This window comes from Cydia strobilella, chromosome 9 (genome assembly GCF_947568885.1).
Source record: "Cydia strobilella chromosome 9, ilCydStro3.1, whole genome shotgun sequence".
Lineage (NCBI taxonomy): Eukaryota > Metazoa > Arthropoda > Insecta > Lepidoptera > Tortricidae > Cydia > Cydia strobilella.
Window position 1 is genome coordinate 18,343,348 of NC_086049.1, and position 12,728 is coordinate 18,356,075.

A 12,728-nucleotide genomic window follows, 5' to 3' on the forward strand; every position below is an offset into this window, starting at 1 on the left:
GTGACAATATGTGTGACATTATATGAACATTAGCGTGTGCAATTTGATGATATGATGATTAATGATGGATAGATCTAAAAAATAGATACATTTGGATACTGAAAAGGGTTTCCAAGATAAGTTCTGACATTGAAGACAAAAATAGTTAAGTTATATAAAAAATATGTGTCTATTAAAAACATTAAAGTTTCAAAAATATTTTTTCTCAGCATTTCCTCTTAAAATCGTAATAAACGAAAATGAAACGTACTTATGTAACGAAAAATAGTCTATAGGCAGATTAAGCAGAAGTCTCCTTCGCGATTTTCGTAGACATCTCTTCTAAATACCTAAAACTGGTATGAATGGGTTCCTCGTGGTCTCCAGAATACGAATTGACCGGAATCGACCAGACGCGGAACACATCCATACCAGTTTTAGGTATTTAGAAGAGATGTCAACGACTTTTCTCAAAATGGGTCGGTTTCCTCCAGTCTAAAAATCACATTCTATCAAACATGGCTATGGTCAACAATTTTAAGGGTTCCGTAGCCAAAATGCCCCTTATAGTTTCGTCATGTTTGCCTGTCTGTCCATAAGGATATAACTCGCGAAGATGTGCCCTTTGGCTTGTACGATTTTAATATAATATTTGCTTATAGTCAGTGTCGGTCTCGCTATGAATAAAACTGCTAACGTAAATAAAACAAAGCGACATCTACACATTAAGAACGTAACTTCGTCGTCGGATGCGAAGTGAGATTATGCACATGTCAAATTTGACGAGAATACAAGACTGCCATTCAGTTCCATTGTGTATTCATAGATGGCGCAGATATCAAAGAATTAATGCATAAAAGTCACATCGACCCGGTTGGCTACGCTACGGCGGCAATACAAATAAATTTGATAATTATTCCATTGAGATAAAGTTTAAAATTTAATGGCATGTGATCTGCGCCGCCAGCTGCCAGCTGCACAATTAGTACAACTCGCGCGGCGAATTGATAGTTTATCGCGCGACAAAACAAACTATTAATCTTAACAATTCTATGCTAAATTAATATCTCTCATTATTAATATCATTAAGTAATTATTATATTTAAGGAATACAAAGCATTTTCCTTAATAAGTCCCTTCCCCAGTCCCCAACAAAAATTACAAATGCCTCAACGCTTGCTGCACGACGCGGCAACGTCGCGTCTGCCGCGCCGCGCCCCTTCGACCGCGGCGTCAGTTGCCGCGACCACGCCGCGCGATAGACATGGCCTCTAAAACCCAAATGTCTGACAGTGATACTATGAAATTAATTAAAGAAATTAAGAAACATGGTTGTATTTGGAATCCTGACGATGATAACTACGGCGACAGACCCGAGCTAGCGGTGGCGTGGGCGGACGTCGCGAAGACGCTGAAACTGCCAGGTGGGTGACACGTGCTGTGAACAATATTGGTTTGAATGGCGATTGCCGCGTCGCGCGGATAGATGGCGTTGGGAGTGTCATGTCGTTAGTTTTGTTTCTTATGGCTACAATCTCGCAGTAACCCAACCCGTACAATATCTTACAATTTGTCCTCAAAATTATCTGCGTTTTTTCTTCATTCTCATATTAACGATCTTATGTACCTATATCATTTATCCTTATGACATTTATTAAGTATAAATTGCATGTTATCATGATGGCTCGTGCGCATTTAATTTAGCCAACCGATTATCGCCCAAAAAGGCGCTAACAGCTGCCATACCGCTATAAAAACTTGGCATGCTTACGAATAATGTTTTCAAGTCCGCTTTTGTATTATTGCAAAGTCACCGATAACCGATAATTGTATGCGATTTTCGATAGGTACATTACCGATGCCGCCTACATAGGTGCTATAAATTCAATCGCAATACTGCAATATATAAAAAATTGCACGCGGTATCTGTGAGGTTTGTAATAAACCAAAAAGAACCATATTCAGGCCTAGCATGGTCATTGGTAATTTTTATCGACGATATGACAACTTAAAGTACATAGATAGTAATTATTTATTTGTCCTTAATTGTTTTTATGGTAGTTATGACAATAATAATTATGGGCCAGTGTTGTCTTAAATAAATAAATTGAATTGAAATTGAATAATGGGGTTGGCAACTGTCAAAGGTTTGCAGAGATGGCGCCATCATAGCTTGCCCCTTTTTCTATGAGATTTGGCTTAAAGGGAGCAGGGGGGGGGGAGGGAGCGGGGGCTTCCAGGGCATTAAAAAAACAAAAATTTGACACAATTCTAGGGATTGACAGGGCAAGCTATAGTAGCCGGTAGTCCTTAAGACTGACGGTGATTAGTTTGACTCTGAACGAACATTATTCATGTTAATTAGTGGTAAGCGGTGTGGGCCACACATATTGTAGACATTGTAGTAATTAGTATAATATGTATTACTTGTAGTGGCTGTTTGTTTACCTAAATAAAAAGAAAAAAAAAAGCTATGCTAGCGCCACGCCATCTGCTAAACACTTCGACCGGCCAACCCCATTGTATAAGATTTTGTTAAATTCACGGAATACGTTACCATATTTCCAATTCTATAATTATTATAGCGTAATATACTAATTCAACACGTATATACATTATACAGTCGCCATCAGATATATCGGAGCGGCCAAGGCGCTCACAAATATCTAAACACGCCTTTATTGCCAGGGCGTTAGAGCGCGTGTTCAGAATGTTCAGATATTTTCGAGCACCTCGGCCGCTCCGATATATCTTATGGCGACTGTACCTAATTAAATATCAACACCAATTTTGTTTTTGGTGTTGCCTCAGCTTTTTCTTGCTTTTGTGTAACTGTTTGCCTTAGGACTGCGATATTTAAATAAAATTCACATCTGGACGAAGGCACCTATTCGAGTTAATTTTGGACCATTGGTTTCACGGTACTGAATACTTTCCGAAACGTAAAGTATGACATCCAAAACATTATAAACTAATAACTCTAATAAGTGATTATCTTTTGCAGAAGACATCATCCGCGTAAAATGGAAGAATCTCCGCGATTTCTTTAAGAAAGAAGTAAAGAAGAACGACATTAATTCCAAAGACGATTACGTTGGAAGATGGCGGTACTTCAAAAGCCTGTGCTACCTGCTACGACCAGAGGAAGAGGGAGAGGAACAATCAGATAGCGAGCAAGAAGAGAAAGAGATAGATTATGAAACTAAATACGACCCAGACTCAAATCTTGAAGTGTATTTAGAAGAAGACCCGCTTCCTGAGAAACGCTTCAAAACGGATTATGAAGACTATGATTTGATGTTCCTGATGTCGCTGACGCCGTTTTTGAGGCAACTTGAACCTTCTAGGAATTTGGCGGTCAGGAGCAGGATGCAAGATATGTTGCAGAATGAGATAGCTGCGCAGAATGAGAAAAGGAATAAGTTATAGCGAAGGAAAAGTGTCAGCGCGGATGGAGACTTGTGTAAAGTCAAACGCGAATATGAAAGTTAGAATTTTCTTATTAGTTAAACAATCAATATAAATGAAATCGAGGCTTGTGGTCTCATTTAGACAGTGGCAGTTAAAGGTTACATAAACATTTAACTGTGCAAATTGGTGATCGATTCGATTTATAAAGAAGTCAAGGCAGTAGAAGTTCGCGTTTTGCAGTCTGCAGTATTTAAAGGGTTTCCTTCTCAAGATTAGTGACATTTTAAGACAAGAATAAGTTGTGATTTCATTTTAGTGACTGCAACAGTATGGAACTGAAACTTTTCTTTCTAACGAGTAGTCATATAGATACTGGTTAAGGTATCAGTACAGTTAAAACAAGTATAATGGTCCATAATTACTCGAATATCTTCGATTAGGTGTAATTATGACTCAGCTCTGGAGCAAAATATTTTATAAATGGGAGAATAAACCCATATAGAACCAAAAATAACATTGGTACAACACAACTTAAAACAGGACAAAAAAAATGGATCATAGTTGCAGTATTGGTCTATATATAGTAAGGTAGTTATGTAGTTAACAACATTCTGAAATTGTTCAAAATCTACCAGCCCCTCTAGCACGGTACGCAAAGATATGAAATTTAATGCCTTTCGCAACGTTAGTACAGTCTGGCAAAAAAGAGTAGAACTTTTAAAGTGGCAACACTGTAGTGTCATCCCTTTCAAATCAATCTAAGAAAAACGGGACGACACTACAGTGTTGCCACTTTTTAATTTCTACTTTTTTTAGCCAGGCTGTAACTCGAGTATTCGGCCTTAATGATTGCCAGCATATTTGACGCGTCTTTGGTTACGCGTCATGTCGGTTGTGGCGACGACTACGGACCACGGACGGACTATGCGATAGATAACAGAACAGCTATTGCGGCCATTTCTGGTGTAATAAAATAAATGTTTCTTTCGAATACATATTTAAAGTAGTTTACACGAGCACATTGCACATGCTACCGTTTTCTTTTATCGTGGCAAATAAAATGTCCATACATAAGATAAAAGGTTTCTCTTTTTTTAAAACTAATTCATATATACTCGCACTTAAACTATCGTGAGACATATTTCAAAATATTTAGATCAGTACGGTTTTTACTCACTATTATTTTTAGTCGCTTTTGGCTACATGTTTCGGATTCTTTGGTAATCCTTCCTCAGACACGAGTGTCCGCAGCGTTTGTACGTCTAAAAATAATAGTGAGTAAAAACCGTACTGATCTAAATACTAATTCATACTATTCACAGTTCACAGTCCTATTTGCAGCAATAAGTTAGATTCTAGAGTTTCAGTTTCAGTTCTTTATTTGCTTTCAACATACAAGAAAGTATCATGCAAAATTGTATACAATAAAATAACTTAGCCTAAATCATGCATAACATTTAAAATGAAATTCAGAAAAACATAAATTGGCCGATGTCCTAACTCCTAACTAACGTGAAGATGTCACTTTTAATAATATTGATACTTAGATTAGACAAATAAAGATAAATATACACTTAAAACAGATGAAGTAAAAATAAAGCTATTTAATAACTATATAATCATATTTTATAGATGTCAAAAGCACTAATAAGTCATATAATTTACCAAAATACTCATCGAGACTAAAAAAAGACCTCGTAGCCGTAATAGTGTGATGGTAATAACATTAAGTATTTGACACTCGCTCTTACACTAATTACATGTCTGTAAGTATTTGGTGCTTTAGTGCTTTATTTTGGCTACAGTATATGCAACTGGATAGTCACTTGATGTTGTATAAACGCAGGTATGGCTCGTCAACTACAAAAGCTCTTTTGTTAGGTATAAAGGAAAAGAGTAGCATCTTTACTTCGTAAATACGATTAGGAGCGTTGAACGGGTTGAACCAGATAAGACCAGACTTTCTATTTTCTCGGCCCTTTAGGACATTCGTTATTATGGCTCAAACCAGTTTTCCCTGTAGCCAAACCTTTATTTACAAAGTATTCCTTATCTCATGTACAATAAGACCTACTTCGCAAGACACAATAAAAAACTGTCATATAAAATAATTATTAATGCTCGGACAGTTCCCAATTATAAGCACGAAATGTTTGTACTGTCGAGGCTGATAGCCTGATAGGTACACCCCAGGCCAAAAGTATGGAAATTAGCTTGTATTACAATAGAAAAGTGTGATCTTTTAAGCGATGGATTTTATACTACTTATTGACAATTTGGTAATAGTTATTTGTTATACAAGGGTGCAAAGTTGTATTTTACCCGCGAGTGTGGAATTGAAACACGAGCAAGCGAAAGGATTCTATAGTTGAACCACGAGCGAAGCGAGTGGTTCTAAAATAGAATCCTGAGCGGAGCGAGTGCTTCAACACACGAGAAATAAAATACATTTGCACCCGTGTGTAACACAAAACTTTTCCCCTCACTATAGCGAGGAAAGTGCAACATCCACAGACGTTAGATCATCTTCATAACTGGAATCACTTTTTTTTACGATATTATAACAGCAAACACTGGAAATTCTGATTTTTACGTGAGTCGGTGAGAAGTGTTTTTAAGTAAAAATTTTGTTGACAATGTTGACATTTCTGTTCTGACGTATGAAATGTCAACGATGCGTTTTGAAATTGCATCGACTCAACTTGTGCGTTCAGAATTATATTTAACATCATAAAAATCTAACATTTCTTATGGAATTTTAAGGTTTATGACTTAAAATTATTAAATAAAGCTAAATTTGGTATTTTTTTTAGATTCTCAACCATTTATTTAATGATAATTAATATCGAACGAAACCATTATCATGAGCGTTTTACGTTTTGTTATCTGTCAAGCTACTTAAACACGCTCCATCCAAGGTCAAATTACTTTCCCCACTAGTGGATAAAATGCATTTTTCCCCGCTTGTTTTAAAGGATAAAAGACGGCTTTCCGGGCTAGTGAGGGGAAAAAATAATAATAGAACATTTTAAAAGTGAATTACTCTGGCTGTGATAGTTGCCAATTCAACATTTTGTCATGTAATTAAAGGGTAGGTATAATTATGTAACTTTTTCCTACTTAATTTTTTTAGCTTTTTGACAATATTCACATTTGTATTAAGGGTAGGTATAATTATGTAACTTTTTCCTACTTATTTTTTTTAGCTTTTTGACGATATTTTAGGATGTTTTGATATTAAGCGTGTATTTTTAATCTTTTGGGTTTGCCTAATGTAAGTCTTTGTTTACAAATATATACAACAAAGGTAGAAACATGAAATATTAAAGAAAACAACGTTGTTTCCATACTTTTGGCCTGGGGTGTAGGTATATTAGATGATTTAGATTAGACATTTCTTCACGGACTGCGTTACTGTGACAGTCACGCGTAGTTGACGAGAACAAACGATAAAGATTTGATACGATTATTTTGCGTTATCGTTTATCATCATCATCGGTTGTATGGCATGACTATTTTGTCAAGTTTTTACATGCAACTTAATGCTAGGTAGGTACGTACATAACTACTTTTTTTTTTTTTTTTTTTTTTTTTTTTTTTTTTTTTTTTTTTTTTTTTTTTTTTTTTAACGTCGGGGAAATGCGTTTACGCATGCCACCTGGTCCGGGGGAACCAGGAGGGATGACGGACTAACCAGAGGACTACCGTCTAAAACCACCAACGAGTGCCGAATCCGCCTTAGATGGGGTGCCGCAGGGTCGCTAAAAGCATTCGACCGCAAGCACATACATAACTACTAGGACCCGGTAAGGGCTTAGCAAAGTAGGGTTTTAAAATATTACTTTTCTAGATTTCTTTGGCTTTCATTCATTATTTCTTCTAATTGGTACATAATCCATTAGTATTTTAGGTAAAATAAAATTTTCGTTAAAAACAAAATAACAATTTAAAAAAAAGAAAATTGAAAGCTATGGCACGAATTTAACTACTATAAAGGGGCCCACTGACTATCAGTTCGCCGGACGATATCGGCCTGTCAGTTGTTCGGAACTGTCAAATTTTTGTTCTAACTGACAGGCCGATATCGTCCGGCGGACTGATAGTCAGTGGGCCCCTTTATGATAATAATGGTAAAACATTGTCAAGATAAGTTATTAAAGCATTGGTAAAATTGACAAAGTAATATAATAAGAACAATACGGTATTTATATTGGGATAGGAGGTGAACATAATATTGTCATTGTCTCATTGTGTATATTTATTATTAGTTGATATATCTACACGCCTCTCGAGGGGTGATGTGCTAGAGGGCTTGATATCTGAGATTCCATTATGCACATGCCATTCCATTCCTATCTGGTAAGTATAATTATAGAGACATATATGGCAATAGAGAATAGAAAAAAAGAATTTTGAATTCTGATGACGACGATAAAATATGTGGACACGTGTGCCACATGAAAAAATACCTGTTTGAAGAGAAAACTTCCGTATTATATATGTGATTTTTCAAATCACTTGCAACTTGCAAAAACATGAAACTGTTAAACAAAAATGTTTTTTTTTTTTTCACAACATATGATTACAGTACAAATTACATTATTATAGTGTCAAATCTAACATATATTATTGTTACATTCAAAGCTTAGTAATGTTGTATTGTATATGTGTATAAGAGAGTGTAAAGTAGAAATAGTTATTTTCGATACAACTGCGGAAAAGAGGAAATCCGAAACGAGTGGCGATAAATTAAAACACGACCGCAGGGAGTGTTTTAAATCGACACGAGTTGCGAATTACCTATTCGCACGTGTATCCAACAACGTTTTACACTACATATATGGCCCTTTAAACTTTCGACATATGCACAAAAAGTGCACTTTACGCACTAGTGCGAGAAAATAGCACCATATGTACTGTAAGGCTTAATTTCAATTGTTTGTTGTGAATCAGGTCTGTATATACCTATACAACTATGTATACACTTTCACATTTTGTAACTTGCTAGGGTAGCAATGTATAAAACCTACTAAATATAACCTGGCAATTCAATTTGTTAGTAGAAAAGGGAAGTATTTTGGAAAAATGTAAACTAAAAATGATCAATCTCTATTAAAAAAATATATTTCACGCCTTTTTTTAAATAACTGTGCGAAATTATACACTCAAGTAAAGATAAAGAGGTCGTATTTGTTGAAAAGGATATAAGCCAAAATTATAGCGATAAGTGGGGATGTAAATCATTCCACAATAAATCTGTAACACCATAACACGGTGGTCAAGATAACCGCCACTACTATACGCCGAAGTGTTTCACAAACGGGTGACGTCCCCAATAACGCAATAACGCATTAATTCAAGCGCTTTCTCCCGCTTCTCCCTGTACGCGACCCTCATTTCCGGACTCATCGGCGGCCCCCAAAATCTGTATCGCACGGAGATGGAAGAATATGTGGTATTTTCTATAAAAAGGGACCTTATTGTCGATGGCGCTTACGCCATTATAAACGATGCTCCGAAATAAATACAATGCCGCGCGACGCTGTGCGGCATAAGCGCCATCGACAATAAGGGCCCTTTTCATAGAAAATGCCCAATATGCGCAGTTTTACGGGGAAAATCTTTACTTTTTTATACTTATGTCCTATGTATAAGTATATGATAATCGTTGTTGTCCACGTGATAGCGTGATAAAGACATTGCCCGTCGTTTTACAGTCACGCCGTGTAAAAAAGTGACAGTTACTTTATCATTTGGATAAAGTCATTCATGATAAGCCTGTGTTGTCAATGTTAACAAAATATTTATTTAATAAAAAAATATTGCAAATTATTTCGATTTTGATTTCCAAAAATATAGGAGCCTATTCCATCCCCAGGCCTTAGTTTCGAAAGCCTTAGGCACGAGAATTCATTAGTTCATCGTGAATAGTGTTTTCATTTTATTATCTTACTTTACTCAAGAATTTACATTATAGAGTTCGACCAAGGAAAGTCTGCAACGATTTTGATAGCATACGCAGTGCAAGTGTTATTTATACGTCATAATTTTATAGAGGTTTGACGTTTAAAATAACACTTGCACTGCGTGTGCTATCAAAATCGTTACGGACATTTCTTTGTCTAACTCTACTTTTCTTATTATTAGAAAGAAATAAAATACATTTATTTAACGCCACAACAGATTACATATATGAAAAAAAAGGAAACATACAGACAAAAAACATTGGACGCTAAAATAGGACCCCACTCAGCATAATGCCGCGGAAATCCGCGGCGCTGGTTTTCAGTGGGGACCTGACTTAAAACTATGAGTTGGTGGCGACACATACGCCAACGGCACAAACAAAAAACACAGACAAAAAAGTAAATAACTACCACAAAAAAAATCAATACATACTAAACAACAAAAGAGAAAAAATAAAAACAATAATGAAATATAAAATGCACAATTAATTAAGTATATATAAAAAAACATAGAAAAAAAGCTTACAAAATGGGATAACATGGAAAGTACCTATAATGTGAACTCGGACTTTCTTTATAATAATGAATTTCAAGGGTTATATGTATGTAGATAGTTTTTGTTTGACTTACGGAAAAAGCTTTTTCCCCTCACTAGCTCGGAAAGTTGTCGTTTATCCTTCAATACAAGCGGGGAAAAACGCGTTTTATCCACTAGTGGGGAAAGTAATTTGACCTTGGATCGAGCGTGTTTAAGTAGCTTGACAGATAACAAAACGTAAAACGCTCATGATAATGGTTCGTTCGATATTAATTATCATTAAATAAATGGTTTGAGAATCTAATAAAAAATACCAGATTTAGCTTTATTTAATGATTTTAAGTCATAAACCTTAAAATTCCATAAGAAACGTTTGTTTCTTTATAATGATGTTAAATATCATTCTGAACGCACAAGTTGAGTCGATGCAATTTCAAAACGCATCGTTGACATTTCATACATCAGAAATGTCAACATTGTAAACAAATTTTTTACTTAAAACCTTTTCTCGCCTACTCGCGTAAAAATACACAACTTCCAGTTTTCTGTTATAATATCGTAAAGAAATGAGTGATTCCAGTGATGAGGATGATCTAACGCCTGTGGATGTTGCACTTTCCTCGCTATAGTGAGGTGAAAAGTTTTGTGTTACACACGGGCGCAAATGTATTTTACTTCTCGTGCGTTGAAACACTCGCTACGCTCAGGATTCTATTTTAGAACCACTCGCTTCGCTCGTGGTTCACCTATAGAATCCTTTCGCTTCCTCGTGTTTCAATTCTACACTCGCGGGTAAAATACAACTTTGCACCCTTGTATAACAAATAACTATTTTATGATAGTAGAATTTTAAGTGAGATAAGTCAGCAAACTAGAATTTTCAGCTTTGTTTATAATTATAATTATGAAGTCCACAATTTATCTGTTAAAATTATGATGAATCTTAATAAGTTTAATTTAATCAAATTCCCGATTACGTCACAGCTGAAATCCGTGACTAAAAGCCATTGCCGCAGATCCAACGAACGCACGACTTATGCCATTTTGACAGTTGTTTTGACTGAAAGCTCCACTCGCGCGCAATCATCAATCAACCCACGTCAGACCTGTCAGACCGAACCGTACCTTTTAATTAAACCCTTAATACATGAACGTTAAGGGTCATTCTTGCGTACATTAAAATGCAAGTAATCTAACTTAAATTCCTGTCTTGAAAAAAGTAAAACAAAAATTTGAAAGGTTTCAAAATGGTAGTTGAGTCGGTAGCTTGTTTGATGATTTTAAAGCTGATGCTTTTACAAAGAATTTGAATAGATTTAATTGGTTAAGCAAGGAAAATTGGTGTTATTCCTAATTTACCTATCATTCAATTATTATTTATTACTGGAAGTTCTAGACTTGTCGTTAGTTATTGGGATATGTGGGTCCTGGATGTGTAGGTAAGATACTATTTTCTATAAAAAGGGACCTTATTGTCGATGGCGCTTACGCCATTATAAACGATGCTCCGATATAAACACAATGCCGCGCGACGCTGTGCGGCGTAAGCGCCATCGATAATAAGGTCCCTTTTCATAGAAAATGCCCCAAATACTTGGTTATGGCCTGTGCCGTGCTACCCTACCACGTACCTACAGTAATAAAAAATAGGAGCAGTCATGTTTTACAAATTGCAATTAATGGAGAGCAACCGAAAGTATCTTGTTCCCAATAGGATAATTGCCGTAAAAGAAGGGAGCAGGTCCATTGTCCATTCCCGTACCTTAAGTACCTTTTATCCGCAGTTTTGCGCAAGTTTTTGTTATACGGAAATGTTCTTAAGATTTTCTCTTAAGCGAGATTCTGTTCTGTACATGGCAATCCCCAAAAAATATTGTCGATGGCGCTTACGCCATTATAAACGATGCTCCGATATAAACACAATGCCGCGCGACGCTGTGCGGCGTAAGCGCCATCGATAATAAGGTCCCTTTTCATAGAAAATGCCCCAAATACTTGGTTATGGCCTGTGCCGTGCTACCCTACCACGTACTACCTACAGTAATAAAAAATAGGAGCAGTCATGTTTTACAAATTGCAATTAATGGAGAGCAACCGAAAGTATCTTGTTCCCGATAGGATAATTGCCGTAAAAGAAGGGAGCAGGTCCATTGTCCATTCCCGTACCTTAAGTACCTTTTATCCGCAGTTTTGCGCAAGTTTTTGTTATACGGAAATGTTCTTAAGATTTTCTCTTAAGCAAGATTCTGTTCTGTACATGGCAACCCCCCAAAAATTCGACAGGAAAAACAATGCATTGACTAGAAGTAATTTATATAGTTAGTCTAGGAGCGGAATTGTCAAATTGTCAATAACCGACTGAACAGTTAGTGAAAATTACCGGCTTCTTAATACACATTAATGAAATTAATCTTATATCCTAAATATACTATTTGACTCTATTTCTAGAAATGCAATTAACAGACGAACGTTTTAAAAGGTATAAATAATACAAATCAAACTTAAGACTAACTACAACTAATTATTTGTTTAATTGTATTTATTTGAAAATATTCATTTATTGGATGAATAAGATTTTCAATAATACTGCATTTTTGTAAAAAACAAATAAATAAAATACCTATGAAATCGTCATAATAAAGTTTCCTTGTCATTGCTGAATAACGTAACCGTTAATATTAATAGGTGCGTATTAATTGCTATAATAAACCTATTACAGCTTTACAACAATAACTAAATTGATGTAAGGATCTCTAGGGGGATTAAAAATGCCCCATGCGGGTCGGGCTCGGGGCACATTTTTAAAAGTGCATGAATTTTTATTTATAAATTGT

General features: G+C 35.7%; 1 protein-coding gene across 1 annotated transcript; it reads left to right on the forward strand.

The window, feature by feature from the left end:
* Nucleotides 1-1,145: 1,145 nt before the first annotated feature.
* Nucleotides 1,146-4,028, forward strand: LOC134743935 (uncharacterized). The gene is made up of 2 exons (XM_063677566.1): nucleotides 1,146-1,403; nucleotides 2,984-4,028. The coding sequence occupies exons 1-2, from the start codon at nucleotides 1,244-1,246 to the stop codon at nucleotides 3,406-3,408; spliced, it is 585 nt and encodes a 194-aa protein (XP_063533636.1). The 5' UTR covers nucleotides 1,146-1,243; the 3' UTR covers nucleotides 3,409-4,028.
* The last annotated feature ends 8,700 nt before the right edge of the window (nucleotides 4,029-12,728 follow it).

What these genes read in the sequence shown, in the direction of transcription:
- LOC134743935 (XM_063677566.1), top strand. Translation starts at nt 1,244, where the DNA reads ATGGCCTCTAAAACCCAAATGTCTGACAGTGATACTATGAAATTAATT. An exon ending in GAAGACGCTGAAACTGCCAG is followed by an intron (nt 1,404 to 2,983) that starts GTGGGTGACACG and finishes TATCTTTTGCAG; the next exon opens with AAGACATCATCCGCGTAAAA.